This window comes from Syzygium oleosum, unplaced genomic scaffold (genome assembly GCF_021117445.2).
Source record: "Syzygium oleosum isolate NSW1041296 unplaced genomic scaffold, Sole_v2.1 Sole_v2.08, whole genome shotgun sequence".
Classification (NCBI taxonomy): domain Eukaryota; kingdom Viridiplantae; phylum Streptophyta; class Magnoliopsida; order Myrtales; family Myrtaceae; genus Syzygium; species Syzygium oleosum.
Genome location: NW_026607492.1, coordinates 12,546,421 through 12,569,647, shown reverse-complemented (window position 1 = coordinate 12,569,647; position 23,227 = coordinate 12,546,421). Strand labels below are relative to the sequence as shown.

Below are 23,227 nucleotides of genomic sequence, written 5' to 3'. Positions count from 1 at the left end.
AAATCGGGATATGATAATTACCGATTTGCGATTTCTTTCCTAATTTGAATCTGTAGCGGATCTGGATTGCGGATCGACGGTGCGTCGGGAGCGGCGGCGTGACGTCGGGAACAGTGGCGGCTAGCGACGGTGACACGACGGGAACGGCGGCGCGGCGGACGTCTCTGGGCAGCGGCCAACAGGCGGGGATGGGCGACTCTCCGGCGGCTGTGCAGCGAACAGCGGTAGCACAGGCGGTGGGCTAACGGCGGTGTAGGCGGCTCCATTGGGCGAGCGGCGGCGGTGCGAAGCGGCTCTCCGCGAATGCGCGTGCGGCCGAATGCCGGCGACACGAGCGGGCGGGCGAGGACGTCCAAGCGACGGTGGCATCGGCGCGGTGGTGGTGTGCGACAAGGCAGCGGCAGGCAGGCGTGCACCGGCGGTGGCACACAGTGGGAGACGGCAGCGCGCGGAAGGAGGCAGCGGCAGGCAGGCGTGCAACGGCGGTGGTACACGGCGGGAGACGGCAGCGCGCTGCAGGAGGCAGCGGCGCGCGGCGGTAGCACGCGGCGGGAGAGGACGGAGGCTTCGTAGGCGGGTGGTGGAGCGGCAGGCATGCAGTAGCTGAGGGGCAGAGCAGCTCCGGCGTAGTGCAGTAGGCGGTGTCGCGGCAGGCGTGCAGTGCGGCGTGGCGGGCGGTCTCCTTCTCTCTCTCTCTCACTCTTCTCAAAATTCTCTCGTATGTCTCTCTAAAAATCCGATCTGAAAAATTATGAGAGCCCCTCCCTACCCTTATGAGACATAAACATATATTTATAGTGTAAACCTAGGTCAATTAGTCGAGCTTTCTAGTCCTAATGGGCTTAGGTTTAAGCTTTAATTTAATTCTAAGTGGGCTGAATTAATTTGGGCTTTTCTTTAATTAAGCATAATGGGCTAATTTAAGCTCAAATTATGACAACCAAGCCCCTTTTGCATGTGATTTTCGGCCCATGCTTTCCGAGTGAGCCGAGTCTCGTTCGGTGCCCGAGCTCGATTTACATGATGAATTTTAAGCTCGCTTACTACTGCCGATCCGATGCGAAATGCAGCTAATCTATATGAACCTAAACTTTGTGCTATGCGATTTGTAATATTTTTATTCAGGGGTTAAAATGTAATCCCTAATTTTCTATGCAATTAACCACTAAATGATGCGCCGAAATTTAGGTGTCAACACCTTTCCTCAGGAATTGTCGGGACTGCCATCATAAAGAGAAGTGGAGTTTGTTATCGAGTTGGCCCTGGGGGTTGAGCCAATCTCGAAGTCGCCTTATAAGATGTCGTTGTCGGAATTGAAAGAATTGAAAGTCTTGATTGAGGAATTATTGGACGAGGGTTTCGTTCGTCCTAGTGTGTCTCCATAGGGAGTGCCGGTCCTGTTTGAAGGAAGAAGGACGAGACATTGAGGTTGTGTATCGACTACCGGCAGTTGAACCAAGCGACAGTTGAGAATAAGTACGCACTACCGAGGATTGATGATCTGTTTGATCAATTGCAAGGAACCTCAGTGTTCTCTAAGATTGATTTACGGATCGGATATCATCAGTTGAGGATCAGGAAAGAGAATAATCTTGAGACCGCTTTTAGGACGCGGTACGGGCACTATAAGTTCACAGTGATGCCCTTTGGTCTATTTAATGCCCTGCTGCCTTCGTGGATCTAATGAAACGAGTATTTAAGGAGTTTCTAGACCATTTCGTCATAGTGTTCATCGACGATATATGGGTGTATTCGAAAGGCTCGGAAGAGCATGAAGTATCTTTGACTGAGGTACTACGAATCTTAAGAGAACACGCACTCTACGCCAAGTCTAGTAAGTGTGAGTTTTGGCTTAGCAGAGTAGCGTTTATTGGACACATAATGTCGGGAAATGAAATTTCTGTGGATCTGTCAAAGATTGAGGTCGTGACTGAGTGGCCAAGACCAGCATCAGTGACGGAGGTTCGATGTTTCTTAGGATTGGCTGGTTATTATAGATGTTTGGTAGAAGGATTCTTGTCGATAGCCAGGCCGTTGACGCGACTGCGTAAGAAGGAAACTAAGTTTGAGTGGGATGAAAAATGTGAAAGGAGTTGTCAGGAGTTGAAGCATAGGCTGACAACTGCCCCGATCTTGACTATTCCGTCTGGATCAGGAGGATTTGAGGTCTATAGTAACGCGTCATTAAGAGGACTGGGATATGTATTGATTCAGCTCGGAAGGTTAGTTGCATATGCGTCGCGCCAGTTGAGGCCGCATGAAATGAATTATCCAACGCGTGATTTATAGTTGGCAGCGCTGATGGATAGAACTTCTTAAGGATTACGACTGCGACATCCTGTGTCATCCCGAGAAAGCGAATCGGGTAGCGGATGCACTAAGTCGGAAGTCGAGGTATGGCACTTATGATGGTTAAGGAGTAGACCTTGTTGGAAAGGCTAAGAGACTCAGGGTTTAAGTTCGAGGTGAGCCTGATGTTTAATCTGATGACTGCATTGAGAATCGAATCGGAGATCCAAGCAAGGATTAAGGCGTTGCAGTCTACGGACCCTGAGATTCAGAAGAGTCTAAAAATGGATGGCATTAAAAGGAAACCGAACTTCCAAGTGTCCGAGGATGAAATTCTGAAATTTCGAGGACGTTTGTGCGTGCCCGATGATTTGGAGCTTAAGGAACAGATTTTGGCGGAAGCTCATAGGAGCAGTCATAGCATTCATTCGGACAGCACAGAAATGTGCTAGAATTTGCAGTAACATTATCAGTGGAATGATTTGAAAAGGAATGTGGCCAAGTGTTTGATGTGCCAACAAGTAGCGGCACAACATTGTAAGCCCGGAAGATTATTGCAACCTTTGGGAATCCTAGAATAGAAATGGGAGCATATAAATATGATTTATGTGACGGGACTACCAAAGAGCCAAAGAGGACACGATTCTATTTGGGGTGATTATTGTCAGAGTGTATGGAGTACTGGTAACGATCACTTCGGATCGTGATCCGAGATCTACGGCCAATGTTTGGAAAAGTCTGCAAGTGGCCATGGGAACAAAGTGCAATTCAATACGGCCTATTATCCGCAGTCGAATGGCCAGTCTGAAAGGACTATTCTGGCTTTAGAGGATAGGTTGAAAGCATGCGTATTAGACTTTCAGGGCAAGTGAGGAGCAGTTGCATTTGGTTGAACTTGCCTTCAATAACAGCTCTCAGCAGAGTATTGAGATGGCACCATTTAAGGCCTTGTATGACAGGGCGTGCAGGATGCCGGTATGCTGGGATGAAGTCGGTAGAAATTATCTGGGAAAGGTTGAGGACCGCTCAGAGTTGCCAGAAAAGTTATGCCGATCGGAGGCGACGACCTTAGAAATTTCAGGTTAGGGATCATGTGTTTCTCAAGGTGTCGCTTATGAAGGGGTTATCCCGATTTGGCGAGAAAAGAAAACTTAGCCCGAGGTATGTCGACCCATTGGAGATTTCAGAGAAAATTGGTGATATGGATTATAGACTTGCGTTACCGCTCAACCTGTCCTAGGTACACAATGTATTCCACGTGTCAATATTGAGAAAGTATGAACCTGACTCGACTCACGTTTTGATGTACGGGGAGATAGACGTGGACGACAAGGTGTCGTACGTGGAGAGGCCTGTAAGGATTAAGGACGGAAAGGATCGTGTACTTCGGGATAAGACGATCCCGATGGTCAAAGTTGTATGGGAGCACTACGGAATCGAAGGTGCCATTTAGAAAAGTGAGGAGGTAATATGACGTCAGTACCCCCATTTGTTTAAGTAGACAAGTTGGATTGCAAATTTCGAGGACGAAATTTTTATAAGGGGGGAAGAGTTGTAACATCTTGAATTTCGACCTATTTCCGGAATTAATGAGATAGATATTATTCTCATTTAATTTTAGTGAGTCTCGCCCGGAACGGATCCTTCACGGGATACTGACCAATAGGGAATGGCTAACTAGGAAAACGGTACGTGGATCAGGGACCCGATCGTGAATCGAGTCCGATCTCTGAGAAACGATAAGGAAATATTTTGGGCCAATGTGGGCCGATCCTAGAAAGGTAACGGATTTAGTTTGGCCAATGACGTCTGATCGGATCGCGGGTGATTCCGTACGACTGAGAGTACGCGTGGCGAATAAATCCCGAACTTGATCCGAACGATCGCGACCTCCGGAACTAGCGATAATTCCTCGTGTTTTCTCGGTAATCGAGACCGTTACGACTCGAGTAACCCTAGGTCGATACGCGTAATCCCTAAACAGCCGCCCGTTAGTGAGAAACCCTAAAATTGTAATTGAGTAATTTAGATTGCGAAATTTGATCCGGACTTGGATATCGATTTTCGTGGGCGTACGCAACTATTTTTGCGAGGACGACGTCATTTTAGTGTGGCCAACCTATTTGGGGTCGGTACGGTAGAAAAATGGAAATTCAGCCCAAAATCGGAAAATGACGATTTTGCCCCTAGGCCTATTTTTGGTATTCCAAATTTTGGGAGAATTATTGGAGGGCAATTTGGGGATTTAATTGGATATTTCAGCCCAATAATTCAGCAAAGTAAATGGACTAAAATGCCCTTGGATATTTTTGTATGGTTTAATCTCAACCGTTGGACTTGAGGGCAAGATGGGCATAACCAAAAATTGGTCAAACCTCATCATTACCCCCAATAATTTATAAGTTTCTCTCCCTCTCTCCCATTTCTTCCTCCCCAAGTCAGCCGACTCCCTCTCTCTCCCTCCTCTCCTGCCGGTTCTTCCTCTCTTGGCCACGTAAGCGCTGTCCGCCGGAGGAGACGCCACCGCCGGCCATCGCCTGTCCAAGCCGCCGTCGTCCATCCTCTCTCTCTCCATCTCGTCTCTCTCTCCCCTTTGTTTGGCTTGAGGACCACCGATTGGCCTTGGCCGTGAGGATCACCGCTGCGGCCACATCTTCGTCGTCACCGCCGGAACGCCGCCGCTGATTTTCGCCGCACGCCGGCGATCAGCCGCCCGTTCCTCGCCGAACCAGCCTTGTTGGAGCTTAGGATTAAGTGAGTAAACTATCCCTAAATCCTAATTAAGCTTTGAAGCATTTCTAGATGGGTTAGGTTTGGATTAGAAATTATTCAGGTTGGAATTAAGCTTGATTAGTGGCTGATTATTGAAGATTGATTTGGTGATGATTTGGGGAGTCTAATGGAGTGTTTTGAGGATAATTATTGGCTTAGAGTGACCTGATTTGGTGGCTGTCCATAGGGTGATTAATTGGACTTAGGTGGATTAATGGGGAGCTTAATTGTGAAATGGCCGTGAATGCCGTGTTGTCCGATTGATGGTTGATTTGTGTTGATTTAGATGTCAATTTCATGATGTCATGTTGTATATTTATAGTGGCCGAATATGAAGTGGTATAGAGGGACTTGGATGTGCGAACTCACGTTGGGTTAATCGTACGATTTAAGTGCCATTGGTGTGCTGGGTTCAATTTGGACTAAATTGATGAATTGGGAGGTTTAATGGGTTATTTTAAAGTTGATTTATGGCCGAGATTGACCGGAATCGGTGGCTGTCCATGTAGGGTTTAATTGGCCAATACTTGGCATGAGATTTTATTGCCCAAGTGTGTGAATTGTGATTGCCAATTGGGTGTGTTATGCCACATGGTATTAATTGGCCGAGTGCGCATATTATTGCGATTAATTGGGCATGTCGTGGCTGATTGGAATTGAGTAATTCATTGGGCAAGTTATTGGTAAATTGAGCACGTCATGATGTGAATTGAGCATATTGAGATGCACGTTGATTTTGGCATAAATTATTGATGTGCCTATGTTGGTATTTTGTGCTCATGGTGAGTTGCATTATTGCCCGAGTGCGGGATTGCATGGCCACGCATTTCACTTGCTGAGCATTGGCGCGAGATGAGATTTGTGTGAGTATGTATGCCTGACATGAGCATGTGATCACCTAAAATGCCCTGATGCGTTTTACGCGGGGTTCAGATAAAACTGGCTGTGTGTATGTGTGATCACTAAGGGCCCTGATGTGTTTTACGCGGGGTCGATTCTGTCCTGATACGTTTTACGCGGACGATGCTCGGTACGTCCGGAAGACGGCCAGTCTGATGCGTTTTATGCGGGTTTTGGTCCGTAAGGAGATCGGTGTTGCGCCTGATGCGTTTTACGCGGGCTAGAGACACCGGGCCGGATGCGCTTTGCGCGGGCCGTGAAGTGTTGTTGGCCTGAAGCGTTTTTACGTGGGTTGGGCCCGAAGCGTTTTTACGTGGGTCGAAATCTTTGGTGGCCTGAAGCGTTTCTACGCGGGTCGAATCTAATTGAGAAATAAGCCGTGTGCCAGAGTGCATTATTAAGCTAAATCATGAGCATGGTAAATGTGTGCCAGAGTGTGTGGCAGTTGTGCGTATCGGTGAATTATGTGCGATATGGACATTAATGAGTATGAGCATGTGCCTGGCGTACGTGTGAACCAGTGTGTTCGCGTATGTGTCGTGAATATTATTAGGCAATGCCTAACCTGCAGGGTCAGTGATGTAATCGATCTGGGCCCAAGGGCCTAGGCCAATTGTTGTTGTGTTGGTTATTGCACTGTTGTGTGTTTTAGTTTGCCTGTCAGGAGGTGCATGTTAGCCTAGTTTAGATTTAGGGGGTTTTACTCGCTGAGATTCGTCTCATTGTTGTTAAAACCCAATATTTCAGAACCCCAGCCATGAACCCAGGAGGTCCACCTCCTCGTTTTGGGATCCCCAGTCACGTGGATAATCATCAGGTGGAGTACCCTCTGGGAGACGGTCGAGTTTATGTGAAGCACTCGAGCGTGGTTTGGGTTGATGAGGGTGGATTTTACTTGAAGCCCTATTCGTACGTGGCGTGGACGTATTGAGATGGTTTAAAGGAGACCAGCCCACTGAGGAGTTTTGACATCCCCTATGATGGCTTTGGTGAGTGGGACCCTTCGGCAATCAAGCCTCCCGATGGCGAGATCGTGGATCCCGAGAAGCCGGATAAGGAGCCGCCCGTGGTGCCCCCAGTAGAGCCGCAGGCTGTTCAGCCATTGCAAGCGATTCCTCCGGAGTACGAGTCAGAGGACTCGGGAGATGGTAGGGTGGAGGATGACCCCTAGGTGCCACCGGGCTAGATTAGGGGTTGTATAGAATAGGTCTGACCAGTTAATTTTTGGAAGATAGGTCGACCTATAGTTAAACCAAGTTAATCCAACCACCTGTCCCTTTTTGTCGTGTCGGTGGTTTTGAAAGCTCTTTTTGTTGAGCTTGTTTTTAATGCTGCCTGTATGCTCAGTATGTTGAATAATGTATATGTTTCCCTGGTTAATGCAAGTATATATTTTGTAATACTGGTTGATGCTCTACCCTCGGTCATGTGTTTATTTTGTACGGGTGATTTTTATATATATATATATATATATATATATATATATATATATATATATATTGCTTTCGCATGTGCAATGCTCTCTGTGTTGGGCGTTGGGTCGGCGACGCGTCTTGGGACGTCGCACTAAACTCGACCTAGTTTGGGATGCTCGCGCTACGTAGGGCACGGGGCGTGACAGAAGCTCTTTTTGGCATCCAACAAGTATATAAAGTGGTTGAAGGCTAAGCGACCAATCGACGTCGAACCCTATGTACCCTTGAGTGTTACTACTCATTTCGATGAGCCGTATATCCCAGAGTACATTGTGCCAAGCACGCCAGGTGTAGAGCCGTATGTTCCCGAAGAGGTTGTAATCGATGTGGAAGAATGGGAGACACGAGCCAACGAATATGAAGAGGCTGAAGCTACCTTAGCTAACAAGAAGCCTAGACTTGTTTAAGCTAGTGTTCTCCTATTTTGATGAATATCATTGTAATAAAAATTTTCAAAATTAAAACAATTGCTTAATGAAGTTTCAAAGTATGTTTTGTAAAAAGTCACTATGGATTACAATTCTTTGAATTGTATGATTGCTTGAAGATGAATATTGATAAGAAATTCTATGCAAGGCTAAGACTTGCATAAAAGCTCTTATCCTTATTAATCATAAGAAATCATACAATTGAAAAAATGTAGGGTTTCATGATTCTTTCAATATGCTAACAATGGGTCTTTTTGTGAAGTAGGTTGTTTAGCAACGGAAGGTAAAAGACCTCGGACTCGCTTACAAGTTAGAATGGCGGAAGAAGAAACCCGTGCTCGACTAGCTGAAGTCGAGAATCAAATGACCCAAATGGCTGCAATGATGGTAGAAATGAAGGCTCTTATTCTTACATCCCGAGGACAGTATCCTACTACTCCAAATGCGGGAACTTCAAACACTACTGAAACATCAATTGAAGAACCAGTCAGAAACAAAGAACCGGTTCAAGAAAATCCTCCAAAAACTACACCTGAGTTAGTAAACTTGGAGGAAAACGATTCAACCAAGAAGGCATCCAAAACAAAGGATGAAGAAGAGGCCAAGAGATTAGCCAAAATTGAAGAGTGCTTAGCAAGTCAAGGTTATGAACTTCAAAGGTTCGACAAGTTCTCGCCGTATGCGAAGGTGGTTGTTCCAAAAAATTATAAAGAACCAGAGTTTGTGAGCAAGTATGATGGCGCTGGTTGTCCCAAAAGCCATTTGAAGTATTATCTCCGTAAGATGGCGAGATATTCAGATAACACGCCACTTCTTATTAGCACATTTCAAGATAGTTTGAGAGAAGCGGCCCTCGCATGGTACACAGCCCTCGACATAGAAGACTTCACTGAATGGGATCATTTGGCGGGAGAATTCCTTCACCAGTATAAGTTTAATGTTGAAGTACTCTCAACTAGAGAAGATCTCGTCAGAACCGAGAAACGGAAGAATGAAGGGTTTAGAGCCTATGCTGAGAGATGGAAAATCGTTGCCTCACAAGTAAAGCCTGCTATAAGTGAAGATGAGCTCATTGAGCTCTTTCTAAAATCATTGCCAATTGAGTATTATGACAAGCTTTATGTATCAGGTTGTCAAACATTCACCATATTTGTAAAAGTGGGTGAGAGAATTGAATGGGGATTGAAAGAGAATAAAGCCTAAGAAATAGCAGCACAAAGGCCTTACCCCGGGAAAAAAGACAAAGAGCCCATCCGAGAAGTGGCTATGGTGTCTAGCCCAAATACTCATCAAGCATCATTTTCAAAGCAATCAAATGTCGCTTGGAAAAACCCAAGGCAGTTCGAGCCAAATAAAAGGCCCGTGAGGCAATACACACCGTTGTCCCGACCCTTGTCAAAGCTATTACCAATACTTTTAGAAAGGCATTTGGTGGCCAAAGAAGTATCGAGAGACAATCCTGTAAGATTTTCTTGGTACGATGAATCAAAAACCTGCACCTATCACATGGGAGAAAGGGGACATGATGTAGATAATTTTCCCACTCTAAAGTACAAAGTTCAACAGCTCATTGACAAGAAGATATTAAACTTCCAAGAGCCAGAGCCAAATGTACATAAGAATCCTCTTCCTAAGCACAATACAGTAAACATGATCAAAGATGAAGAAGCAATGATCAAGTCTGACAATAAAGATGAATATGAAGTCAAGATTAAAGTTTCTCGATTAGGAGATGCCCGCTTTCGTCAAGAAACACTCATAAAAGGCGAGATTGTAGATAACTTGAGAGAAGGCTCCGGAAGATATAACTTCCAAGTGAAATATACCCCACTGCCATGGGCATTCAAAAATGAAGTAATTGTGCCTGATGGCTGGGGTGGTATGGATGACGAAATCGGTCTTGAGGAGAAAGCCCCGTCTAAGAAGGAAACACTCCAAGATGAAACAGATGAGGATGAAAAGGAGAAAGAAAAAGTCCAACAGGGTGAAAGGCGTTTCACCCAGAAATCATCCAAGGAAGGCGAAACTGTAGACTTACTCGGTCAAGATAGCGGTAAATACAATTACCGTGTCAAATATACTCCATCACCATGGGCATTTAAAAATGAAGACATTGTACCTGCTGGATAGGGTGGCATGGATGAGGTCCCGATCAACCAACTAATTCTCGAAGAGAATGAAGATCGAGAAGAGAAAAAGAAGAAAAAGACTCGCCGAGGTGATAGGCGATTTGCTCGAAAAGCACGAAAACAAGGTGAAGTTGTTGATTTTCTGGGTCAAGATAGTGGCCGATATAATTATCGTGTCAAATATATACCTCCTTCGTGGGCATTCAAGAATGAAATGATCACACCTGATGGATGGGGTGGAATGGATGCTGACGAAGCTAATAGAAGTATGGTATCCATGATTACATCATTTCTGATCAAGCTTGATGAGGTAGATAAATATAAGGAGGAGGAATGTCCTGTCAAACCAATTACTATCCAACTTCCCATTGATCAACTAAGGATTGAAGGAGAAGAAACACAGCCTGTGATTATCACTCTCCCTCCAAAAGAAAAGTTTGATACTAAGTATGTACCTTGAGATTACTCTCCTAAAGAAGTTGATGCCATAACCCGACCGGGGAGATGCAATATCCCGAAAGAAGGTGAGTACAAAAAGAAAGAAGTAACTAAAGAAGATGTCAAACAATTGCTTTTAGTCATGAAGACGAACGAATTTGAAGTAATTGAACAGCTAAGAAAGATGTCGGCACAGATTTCTCTGTTGGATCTCTTCAAGACTTTAGAAAGCCACAAAATGGTGCTTATGAAGCTTCTCAATGAAGTGCACATCCCGGAGACAATTAATGAAGTACAATTGGAAAACTTTGTTGGCACTATTCTTCTGAAAGATCAAATTGCCTTCTCCGATGAAGATTTCCCAATCGACGGGCATTCTCATAATAAGGCGCTATATATTGCCGTCAAATGCCGAGGCAAAAAGGTATCACGTGTGCTGATCGATAATGGTTCCGCACTTAATTTGTGTCCACTAAACACACTGCACCGCTTGGGAATTAGCGAAGAGCTCATCAAACCTTCTAAGGTAACTGTGCGCTCGTTTGATGGAATGAAGAAAGACGTTATTAGCGATATCGAGCTCAAGGTGAACAAAGGCCCTGTGCCTTTCCTAATTGATTTTCAAGTAGTAGATATTCCGAGGACTTTCAACTTGTTACTCGGAAGACCTTGGATTCATATGGCTGGTGCTATTCCTTCATGTCTCCATAAGAAGGTCAAGTTCGTCATTAATGGCAAGATGATCACCGTACATGGGGAGACGGATTTCACCACTTACAAAGAGAGTGCAATGCCGTATGTCGAACCCGAAGTGAAAGAAGAACCAAGCCATCATTCCTTTAAAATGATCTCAATGGTGCAAATCCCTGCCGGTTGCATCATAAAATCCCCAGAGTTCTCAACATCATCTATTATGTCTGGAAGGGTGCTATGCCAGTATGGATTTACTCCCGGTAATGGTCTTGGATTGAAATCCCAAGGAATCAAAGAACCTATCACTCCGCCTGCCACCAGAATGAAACACAGAGTAGGTTATATTCCAGATAGCTCTAAAGATCACCATGGAGGCCAAGGCCGAGATCAAAAGAACCATGGAGGCTATGGAAGTCGAGGTGATCGCATCATTAATCCATCCGTATGGAAGGGTAAAGCTAAAAAGCTTCCCTATCATTAGATTCACATCAAGGAAACTTTTCTTGGACCTTCCAAGCTACTTCAAGAAGAAGATTTACATGCAGAGGAAGAATCTGTTCTGTCTAGTTTATTCGAAGAGAATACCATCAATGTCATCATAATTGAAGCAGAAGATACCTATGTACTGGAATAGGAAGATTCTCTTGAACTTTTGCTACTAGCCTTTTCCATTGTATTTTGTTGATTATAATTTCAAATTTCTTGTGATTCCATTTGCAATTTTAGTTCAGTTGCAATTTCCATTCTTGTTGATATAGATGTAATCACGTCTTTCAATTCAATAAAAGTGATAAAATGTTTTGTTAAGGATATGTAGAAACAAAACCAAATCTATGATGAACATAATCCTCATTCGTGAGGCTTGAGACTTTGGGTTTCTATATTGCTCCTCATTGTGAAAATGATTTTAAGAGCGAAAATGAGGACTAGCTCTGTCTTTATGTTTTTTCAAAATAAATTTCAAAATGAATTTTCAAAAGGTTTTTCATAGGACCACATGCATTATTTACTTCGTATGCGATTACTAATCATGTTTGTTACATGTCAGGTATGAGCATTCGCATATCCGTAATAGGTTTATATGTGGCCCAAATCTTTCCGAGGAGATCACTTGCGATAACGAAAAGGATAACGAGGATGAGGAATGGGTCAGAAAGGAATAGATTCGTCATGAAGAATCAAAGCCACTCATAATAGAGAAAACGATCATTGTTAATCTGGGCAATAAAGAGAATTCCAAAGAAGTTAAGATTGGAGAAAGTCTTCTCTCAGCAGAAACGGAAAGAATCATGGATTTGCTTAGAGAATATCAAGATATATTCGCATGGTCTTATGCTGACATGCCAGGCCTTGATCCGAGCATAGTTGAACATGCTTTGCCAATCAATCCAAGTATTCCACTAAAGAAGCAAAAACTTAGGCGAACGAAGCCGGATTTAGCAAAGAAGATAGAAGAAGAAGTGATGAAATTGCTCAAAGTTGGCTTCATCGAAGTATTACCATATCCAGAATGGGTTGCCAACATAGTGCCCATAATAAAGAAAGATGGTCGAGTACGGGTGTGCGTTGACTATCGCGACCTAAATAAAGCAAGCCCTAAGGATGATTTTTCGCTTCCACATATTGATGTATTAGTGGATAGCACTTCTGGGTTCGAAACATTTTCATTCATGGTTGGTTTTTCAGGATATAATCAAATCCTCATGAAGAAAACGGATAAGGCGGGACATCATTGCTAGATATGGAGTTCCAGAAGCAATAATTACGGACAATGGCTCAAATCTAAACAACAAGAGTATGGATGATTTACTCGAACACTTCCACATCCGACATCTGAACTCATCCCCATATCGTCCACAAATGAATGGAGTAGTTGAAGTGGCAAATAAGAATATCAAGAAGATATTGGCCAAGACAGCTAAAAATTATCGTGATTGGCAAGAAAGGTTACCGTATGCTCTGATGGCATACCGAACTTCAATTCGAACATCAACTGGAACAACCCCGTTTTCCTTGGTTTATGGAATGGAAGCAGTGCTACCTGTTGAAGCAGAAATTCTTTCATTAAGGATACTATCTCAATTGAAGCTTTGAGAAGCTGAGTGGATTCAACAAAGATATGAACAATTCAACATGATCGATGAAAAGAGATTAAGAGATATATGCCATGGGCAAGCCTATCAGAGAAGAGTGGCTAAATCCTTTAATAAAAAAGTGAAATCAAGGCATTTCAAAACAGAGGATTTAGTAGTGAAGAAAGTCATTTTCAACAATTCAGATCCTCATGGCAAATTCACTCCGAATTATGAGGGTCCATACATTGTCAAGAAAGTTCTTCTTGGAGGAGCATTGATTCTTGTAGATATGGTAGGAACAGAATTGGTCTATCCTGTAAATACAGATGCTGTCAAGATTTTCTACCCATGAAATGAAGACGAACATTCAAGAAGAGATTTGGGTTACTTTAGAACATGTGCAATATCATGCATATCATGCATACCATGCATTTCATAAACATGTTTATCTGTTTTGCAGAAGAAAGCAAAAGGAGTCCAAACCAGTTAATGGTTTCAAAAATCCCAATGAAGTTGTTAAATAATGGAGGGAAGTATTATTTCCAATTCAATTTTCCGTTGATATTCCATAATGTGCTTTTCTTGTTTATTATCCCCAGGGAGACAAAGAAAAGGGAGCAACAAAAGGAAGAATCCCCAGTGAAACGAAAGTAAAAACATGTAAATAAGAGGGATCTTAGTAAGTTGATCAGACAGGTATCCCTAAATCGTGAGTGCATGTGTTAAAGAAGTTGCCTTTCTAAGAGAAAATTGAACTTTCTCTTCCCTAAGCGAAATGACACTAAGGCTGAGAAAAAAAAAACACATTGTTTTGAAAAGAAAATACCTCATAAATCAAAAATTTTTGAAACACGCTTTCTTTGAGAATGCATTAAGTATTAAAATTCCCTAAAAGGGATAATTTGACAAAAGACTTTGAAAAATTTCAAAGAAAAAGTTTGGATCAAATCGAATGGAAAAACCTTCAAATGAGGAAAGGTAAGCTGTATCCAAACACATCCTCTATACACTCAAAGTCAAAATGAAGAAGTGAGTGAGAAAAAACTCATTCGAAGGAAATAGGGGATGTTCGCAATGATTACATGGATTGAAATGATGAAAGGCAGTCATTTCATTATCCCAAACACATGTTTATCCCTTGCAAACCAAATTTGAGCCGAAACAGTGGAGAAGTTTTTCCAAAATAATCTTGTTAAGAACCACCCCATATTGGGGCAAACCAGGAAGTTTGTGATTGACAGCTATGGAGAATAGGATCAAGAAAGATTTTATTGTATACTCTTGCATTAATCTTTATGTGATAACTTCAGATGAAGTCATATGGAAGCTCAAGATATCCTAAGAGGAAGAAGAGCACTTCATTTCTTATACCCAAACACATTACCTTTGGCAAAGCTCAATTGAGCCTGAATATTCATTTCAGAACCCTAAATTGGTGATCATCTCTTCACACTGAAGCATGAGCATATGATCCACTTTAATAGATAAGAAACAAAAGGGCATGACACGGAGTCCTTAGAATTCAAAAAGGTCAAAGGCAAAGAATCAGGGGCATGAAAAAGCAGTGTGCCTGGTAAAAGCAAGGCCAAATGCCCAAGAAAAATGAAAAGGAAAGAGAGTTCAAAAGAAAGCTCAAAATGACAAAAAAAGTCATGACAAAGCAAAGCCAAGATCATGAGAGATCATAGACCACAACAAGTGAGAATGAACAAAAAAAAAAAAGAGATTATAATGAACGTTTAAGGGACTATGATGTTCATAAAAGAAAGATCCCTAGTAGACAAAAGAGGAAAAGGGTGGTGATGCCAAAAAGATCACCAATTTCATAAAAACCCTGAATTCAAACAAATGCATCTTTTAAGCCTACCCAATACCAACAATACAACCTCTCCCCAAAGACTCTTCAGATTGGGATGTTGAGAGTAGAAACATAACTTTATGATAAGAAGTCATCACTCAAATAAGTGTATGCAATAATATCTTGTCTTGTCCTCGAGGTTCTTAACTTGTAGACCCGAAGTCAGATATGATGAAATTCTTTTTCTTGGCCTCAAAATACCTATCCTTTGAATAGCCATTGACCAAGCTAATATTACAACCTTTTGAAAGACCTTATCGGATCAATTGGATTGTATACATTGCGAATATCTCCGAACACCTAAGGATTGGTTAAGAGAGATAAAATTGAGGGATATCAGACAAGTCCCATTTCAATCAAATAAAGAAAAGACCAAGCTCATAGATTGAAATAAATCCTTTCTAATGAAGGTCTTCCAAACGATTATTTCAAGCATTTCTTAAAAGATTCCAAGCATTTTTTTCAAATAATTCCTCGAAAAGGAAATTCGATTGTCTGAAATGCATTAATGCAAAGAATGCATGTTTCCAGACCAGGTTTCAAAATTTTTAGTAACCTAAAACCAAGTTTTCAAACAGTTTGTGGTAAGCTAAGAAAAAAAAACCACGCTTCAAACAGTTTTGATTAATTTCAAAACTACTTTTCAAAATAGTTTTTGGTCAACTAAAAACCATACAAAGGTTAGTGAAACCTCAAAAATCACATAACTCATGGTTAAGGCATTCATTGTTTGAAGTCTTCCCAAAGTCCTACAGGCGAGGAGCCCCTAGGCAAATTCAAGTCCTATAGGCGAGGTGTCATGCCCCGAACCCTACGGCACGCAACAACCCTACCGCGGTCAATTCAGTGCGACGTCCCAGGACGTGTCGCCGACCCAAAATCCAAAACAGAGGACAATGCACATGCGGAAGCAACGTAACACCCGTACATAATAAAACAACATGACCAAGGATAGCGATAATTATAATAAAGTGTCGGCCCTACCTAAGTAAGGTCAAGTCTAAACTCGAGGGCAACCAGTCTGGATCGGATCCTGAGGACTCGGACGAATTGTCAGACGACTCGGACTCGGAATCCATCGAATCCGGCTCGGACTCGGCGTCCACTGACTCCACCCCGGAATCATCCTCCGGCTCTGGCTCCTGCTCCATAGGCTCCGGCTCCTACTCCGACTCTTGATCGGACTCCCATTCCACCAGCTCCTCTCCTTTAGATTCGGTATCCATCCCAATGATGACTGGCTGGGGGTCGGGATCCTCCTCGGACGTGGTAGCGAGGCTCACGATCTCCCCATCAACGGCCTGCGGATCCGACTGGCCTAACGCGTTGAATGGGATATCGAAGGTCCTAAGAGGACCGTGGGTGCCAAACTGGTTCTGGAAACACCAAGCGAGATAGGGATGGGCCTGGAGCTGTGGCCCACCCTCATCGACCCAAATAATATTATAATACCTAACATAAGTCTCCCCGTTACCTACGGGATACTCGATCACCGATCGCTCTATGCGATACGGAATCCCAAAACGAAGTGGTGCTTCTTCCATCTTCAGGGTCGGGGGTCTGAAATATGGGGTTTAAACAACAATGAGAATAAATCTCAGCGAATAGGCCCCCTAAACCTAAACTAGGCTAACATGCACCTCCGGACAAGTATTAACCAAACAAACAATCAAACAATCATCTGACTTAGGCCCTCGGCCCAAATCCAACATATAATTTACCCTGCATGTTAGGCACATAATAATAATCATAATGGCACCGAACCCAATTGCGGTACAAGTATGAAATCACTTGGCCACGAACACATGCAATGCACATGGTCACACTCGTTAATGCACCCTTGCACACGTGCCACCACTATGCATATGCTCATGCTCATTTTTGCACACTTTCACACGTGCCAACTTTCCATTTATCACCGACCCGCATAAAACGCATCATGTCCGACCCGCGTAAAACGCATCAGGTCTATCACATTTCGATCGATCTCCGACCCACGTAAAACGCATCAGGCTCATGACACAACTAGTGTAAAACGCATCAGGCTGGCCATCTTTCGGTAGTCCGAGCATCGTCCCGCGTAAAATGCATCAGGACGGGTTCAACACCCCGCGTAAGACGCATCAGGGTTTTATGTGATCACACATACACATACCACCAATTATTATCTGAACCCCGCGTAACACGTATCAGGGCAATTTAGGTGATCACATGCTTATGTCATTCACGCACACTTGCATAATTCACATGCTGTGCCAATGCTCGATATGCACATTCATGGCCACATCATCCCGAACTTAGGGCATTCATAAAATTCACATTGAGCACTCAATTTAATATACTCACATGTTCAATTCACATTTCAATATGTCCAATTAACCACGTAATTCAAATCAGCCACTATACATATAATTGGCACTCGAACTCATGCGATTAAAATAATATAATTGAGCACAATCAAGGCCCGCCATGCCTCTCGACTCTCGACCACATTAACAACTCCACTAACATTGACCATCACATCCAATCAAGATCAATGGCCAAGATGGGTTCTTAACACAAAATATCTAGGGGCAATTAAGGAATAAGCAAGAGTGATGGGGGCACTTTAGTCCATTATTTTTGGCACTAATGGGGCTTAATAAAACTAATTAAAACCTCTAAAATTCGGAATTAACACTTAAGGCTTAGGGGCAAATCGTTAATTTTCCATTTCCGGTCCGAAATTCCATTTTTCGACCATACCGATCCCAAATATAATTGGCCACACTAATACGACGTCGTCCTTGCAAAATAGTCGCGTACGTCCGTGAAATTCGACACTCAAGTCCGGATTCAATTCCACGATCAATTTCGCTCAAATGCGATTTTAGCGTCTCTTACTAATGGGCGGCTATTTAGGGGTTATGCGTATCGACTCAGAATACCCGAGTCATGACGGTCTCGATTTCCAAAAGAACGTGAGAATTTATCGCTAGTTCCGGAGGTCGCGATCGTTCGGAATAAGTTTAGGATCGTTTGCCACGCGTACTCTTGGTCGTGCGGAATCACCCGTGATCCGATCGTACATCGTTGGCCAAACCAAATCCGTCACCTTCCTTGGATCGGCCCACATTGGCCCAAAATATTCCCTCGTCGTTCCTCGGAATCGGACTCGATTCACGATCGAGTTCTTGGGTCCACGTACCGTTTCCTTAGTTAGCCATTCCCTACTGGTCAGCATCCCGAGAATGATAAGTTCCGAGCGAGACTTACTAAAATGAAATGAGAAATAAACATCTATTTCATTGATCACAAAAGTGGGTCGAATTCAGGATGTTACAACTCTTCCCTCCTTACAAAAATTTCGTCCTCGAAATTTACAACCCAAACCCGACTACTCAAACAAATGGGGGTATTGACGTCGCATTGCTTCATCACTTTCCCATATGACACTTTCTGTTCCATGATGTTCCTAAATAACCTTGACCAACGGGATCGTCTTATTCCTCAAAACTTGCTCCTTTCTATCCTCGATTAGCACCGGTCTATCCACGTACGACACCCTGTCGTCCACATCTATTACTTCGTGATTTAGCACGTGGGTCGGATCCGGTTCGTACTTCCTTAACATTGACACGTGGAAGACGTTATGAACTTGCGACAAATTCGGCGGCAAGGCGAGACAATAAGCTAACGTTCCAATCCTCTCTAAAATCTCGAACGGGCCTATATATCTTGGACTCAGCTTTCCTTTCTTGCCAAATCGAGACAGTCCTCTCATCGGTGAGATCTTAAGGAATACGTGGTCACCAACCTGAAACTCCAACGATCTACGCCTTCGGTCCACATAACTCTTCTGACGGCTATGTGCTGTCTTTAGCCTGTCCCGGATAATCCTTACCGTTTCCACCGACTGTTGAACTAACTCTGGACCCGTTACACTTCTTTCTCCCACTTCATCCCAATACAATGGTGTTCTACACGCTCTGCCATAAAGCGCTTCAAATGGTGCTATCCCAATACTCTGCTGAAAGCTGTTGTCGTAGGCAAATTCAACCAAATGTAACTGCTCTTCCCACTTGCCTTTAAAATCTAATACACATACTCTCAGCATATCCTCTAAAGTCTGAATAGTCCTTTGAGACTGGCCATCTGTCTGCGGATGATAGGCCGTACTGAACTGAAGTTTCGTCCCTAAGGCCACTTGCAGACTTTTCCAAAAATTAGCAGTAAACCGGGGATCACGGTCCGACGTGATCGTCACCGACACTCCATGCAGGCGGACTATCTGCCGCACATATAATTCCGCATACCTTTCCAACTCTAAGTCTTTTCGCACTGCCAGGAAGTGCGCTGACTTAGTTAGTCTGTCCACTATCACCCAAATAGAATCGTGTCCTTTCTGGCTTCTTGGTAATCCCGTGACGAAATCCATCGTAATATGCTCCCATTTCCATTCTGGGATTTCGAACATTCCACCAAGTTTACATTGTTGTGCCTTCACTTGTTAGCACGTCAAACACTTGGCCACATGCTTGGCCACATCCACCTTCATTCCATTCCACCAATAATGTTGTCGAAGGTTCTGGTACATTTTCGTGCTGCCCGGGTGAATGCTATAATTGCTCCTATGAGCCTCCGATAAAATCTCTTTCTTAAGTTCCAAATCGTCGGGCACGCACAAACGTCCTCGAAACTTCAAAATTCCCTCCTCGAACACTTGGAAGTCCGATTTCCTCTTAGTGCCATCCATCTTCAGAATTTTCTGAATCTCAGGGTCCGTGGACTGAAATGCTTTAATTTTGATTTGCACTTCCGGTTCAATCCTTAACGTCACCACTAAACTGGAGAGGTATCCTATCTCGAACTTAAACTCCGAGTCTCGCGCCCCTTCCAATAAAATCCACTCTTTGACTATTAATTGCACGATGCTCGACTTCCGACTTAGGGTATCCGCTACCCGGTTGGCCTTTCCGGGATGATACAAAATGTCACAGTCATTGTCCTTCAGCAACTCCATCCAACGACGCTGTCTCATATTTAGTTCCTTTTGAGAAAACAAGTATTTGAGACTCTGGTGATCCGTGTAAATCTGGAACCTTTCTCCACTTAAATAGTGCCTCCAAATCTTAAGTGCGAAAATGATTACTGCCAGCTCCAAGTCGTGAGTCGGGTAGTTCATCTCATGAGGCCTTAACTGACGCGATGCATAAGCTACCACCCTTCCATGTTGCATTAGCACGCATCCCAATCCCTTAAGCGAACATCGCTATAAATCTCATATCCTCCCGGTCCTGAAGGGATTGTTAGTACTGGCGCAGTCGTCAATCTCTGTTTCAATTCCTGAAAACTCTCTTCATACTTTTCCGTCCATTCAAACTTCGTCTCCTTCTTAAGTAACCTTGTCAATGGAGTGGCTATCGCTGAGAATCTTTCCACGAATCGTCGATAGTACCTTGCCAGACCTAAGAAGCTTCGAACCTCAGTAACTATCGTCGGTCTCGGCCAATCCATCACTGCTTCAATCTTCGCCGGATCCATGGAGATTCCTTCTCTGGAAATTATATGTCCAAGAAACGCCACTTGGTCAAGCCAAAACTCGCACTTGCCAAACTTAGCATACAGTGCATGCTCTTTTAACATTCGCAGGACCTTTTCCAAGTGTACCTCATGTTCCTCGGGACTCTTTGAATATACCAAAATATCATCTATGAAGACGATGATGAATTGATCCAAAAACTTCTTGAATACCCGATTCATTAAGTCCATGAAAGTAGCAGGGGCATTAGTCACCCCAAACGGCATTACTGTGAATTCATAGTGCCCATACCTTGTCCTGAATGCCGTCTTAGGGATATCCTCATTTTGGATCCTCAACTGATGATACCCTGTCCTCTGGTCAATCTTAGAGAATACCGAGGCTCCTTGCAACTGATCGAACAGGTCGTCATTCCTCGGCAGTGGATACTTATTCTTGACGGTCACTTGGTTCAGCTACCGGTAGTCGATACAAAACCTTAATGTTCCATCCTTCTTCCTTACAAACAGCACCGGCGCTCTCCATGGAGACGCACTTGGGCGAATGAATCCCTTGTCCAATAATTCTTGGGTCGGACCTTTAATTCCTTCAGTTCCGACAGGGACATCCGGTACGTTGCCTTCGAGATCGGCTCAGTTCCTGGGGCCAACTCGATCACAAATTCCACTTCTCTTTCTGGTGGCAAACCCGGCAATTCATAAGGAAAGACTTCGGGAAAATTGCACACCACTGGTATCTCTTCCAATTTTGGCTCCGCAACTGTCGGATCAACTACATTCACCAAATATCCTTCGCAACCCTCATCTAACAACTTGGTCACCTCGAGAGAAGAAATCCAAGGGATCGAGGTTCCTCCTCGGTTTCCCTGAAACTCAAATCTAGGACGTCCAATCGGGTTAAATTGGATCACCCTACAACTGCAGTCCATTACGGCTTTTTGCTTAACTAACCAATCCATTCCAATAATCACATCAAAGTCGAACATGGCCAAAACTGCCAAATCTATCCTTCCTTCTCTACCCTCGATAACTATTTTACAGTCAGGACACCCTAGCGAGACTAACACCTTATCATTCAGAGGGGTCGTCACATACAACATAACCTCAAGCAGAATCGACTCAATTCCAACCAATCTAACAAACTGCTTTGAAATAAACAATTGGGTAGCCCCCGGATCAAACAAGGCATACACAGCATGATCACAGAGAGAGACCGTACTTGTGACCACACCTGGCGTGTCCTCAGCCTCCCTTCGCGCCATCGCATACACCCTTCCTTGTGCTAGCGGTCTACCTTGAATGGCCGGTGGGGGATTCCCAGCCTAATTTCCGGCCCGGGGCTGCTGAACTTGCATCGGCGGTCCGGTTGGACGTTGCTGAGGGCAGTTTCTTATCTGGTGCTCCATGCTCCCGCACTTGAAACATGCCCCAAACCTGTTCTGCGGGTGGTTCGGCTTCCCGATGTTCTTTCTAACGGGAGGGACAAATCGCCTATTTCCCGCCATCGGCTTCTTCCCGAAGCGGCGGTTGTCCTTAGCCGGGGCAAACCGCGATCCAGAAGCGGCTGCCCTGTCCACCTGATCCCGCTCAATAGCCTGAGCCCTCTCATATAATTCCTCATAAGTTCTCAAATTCACCGATATCAACTGACTGCGAATATCGGCTCTCAGTCCATCTCGAAACCTTCACGCCTTGTCCTCAGGATGATCTATCATCCTTGGCGCAAACTTAGACAGCCTAGCAAATTCTGCCTCATACTGGTCTACAGTCATCTGTCCTTGATGGAGTCTCATAAATTCTGCTAGTTTCCTTTCCTTAGCACTCTCAGAGAAGAATTTTCCATAGAAGTTCTCGGAAAACACGGCCCAAGTCTGGGCGGTACCCTCGGGAAATACTCTTCCCCTGGTGGCCTTCCACCAGTCATTAGCATTATCTTGCAACAGATACACCGCTAAGGTCACCTTTTCAGCTTCGGTGCACCCCAGAACTTCGAATGCCTTCTCCAGCTCCTCAACCCAACGCGGCGCAGCCTCGGGGTCGCCCTTTCCGTCGAACTTCGGCGGCTTTAACTTTAGGAACTATTCCACTAACTGATGCATTTGCCTATTCCTAACTACCTGAGCCTGCCCTTGATTGGCCTGATTACCATTAACAGCAGCAGTCGTTGCGGCTTCAGTAGCTTGGGCGATATTGGCGGCCCTCTCTTGAGCCTGCCTTCCCATCAAATTCCCTATTTCTTGCAATGTCTGAATAACTGCATCAAGCCTTGGGTCTCTTGCTTCTCGGCCCATGGCACTTGACTGACCTCTTGTCCCCATTCCTCTGATCATCCCTACGGTTTTCCTCACTACTCACCTACCTGCTACAATTCCACTCAGGAATTAGAGACCTAGGCCAAACTATACCAGTCTAAAGCCCTAGGCACAGAATTATAGCAATCAATCACTCAGCAGGCAGTCAGACACGAGGAGCATGAAGTCTCAGCCAAAGGGACATGCGTACTTACCTCGGGTCCTACCGCACCTGCACTTTACGGGTCAATCACAACAATCACTCAATCATGCAATTCAAACAGTCTAGAGGTACACGTAGCACACAAGTCACCCTATTCGGCTACCCATGGTCATCGCTCCTTATCGCTCCTTATCAC

The 23,227-nt window shown here is 44.1% G+C and overlaps 1 protein-coding gene across 1 annotated transcript; it reads right to left on the bottom strand.

Moving 5' to 3' along the window:
* Positions 1 to 22,262: 22,262 nt before the first annotated feature.
* LOC115673848 (uncharacterized) lies at positions 22,263 to 22,895 on the bottom strand. Its single transcript, XM_030596097.1, has 2 exons — positions 22,695 to 22,895; positions 22,263 to 22,646 (listed from the first exon to the last, which is right to left on the bottom strand). The coding sequence occupies exons 1-2, from the start codon at positions 22,893 to 22,895 to the stop codon at positions 22,263 to 22,265; spliced, it is 585 nt and encodes a 194-aa protein (XP_030451957.1).
* Positions 22,896 to 23,227: the final 332 nt, after the last annotated feature.

Coding starts and splice junctions, on each gene's coding strand:
- LOC115673848 (XM_030596097.1), bottom strand. CDS start 22,895: ATGGGGACAAGAGGTCAGTCAAGTGCCATGGGCCGAGAAGCAAGAGAC. Junction 22,647..22,694: donor CCAATCAAGGGCAGGCTCAG/GTAGTTAGGAAT, acceptor TAGTTCCTAAAG/TTAAAGCCGCCGAAGTTCGA.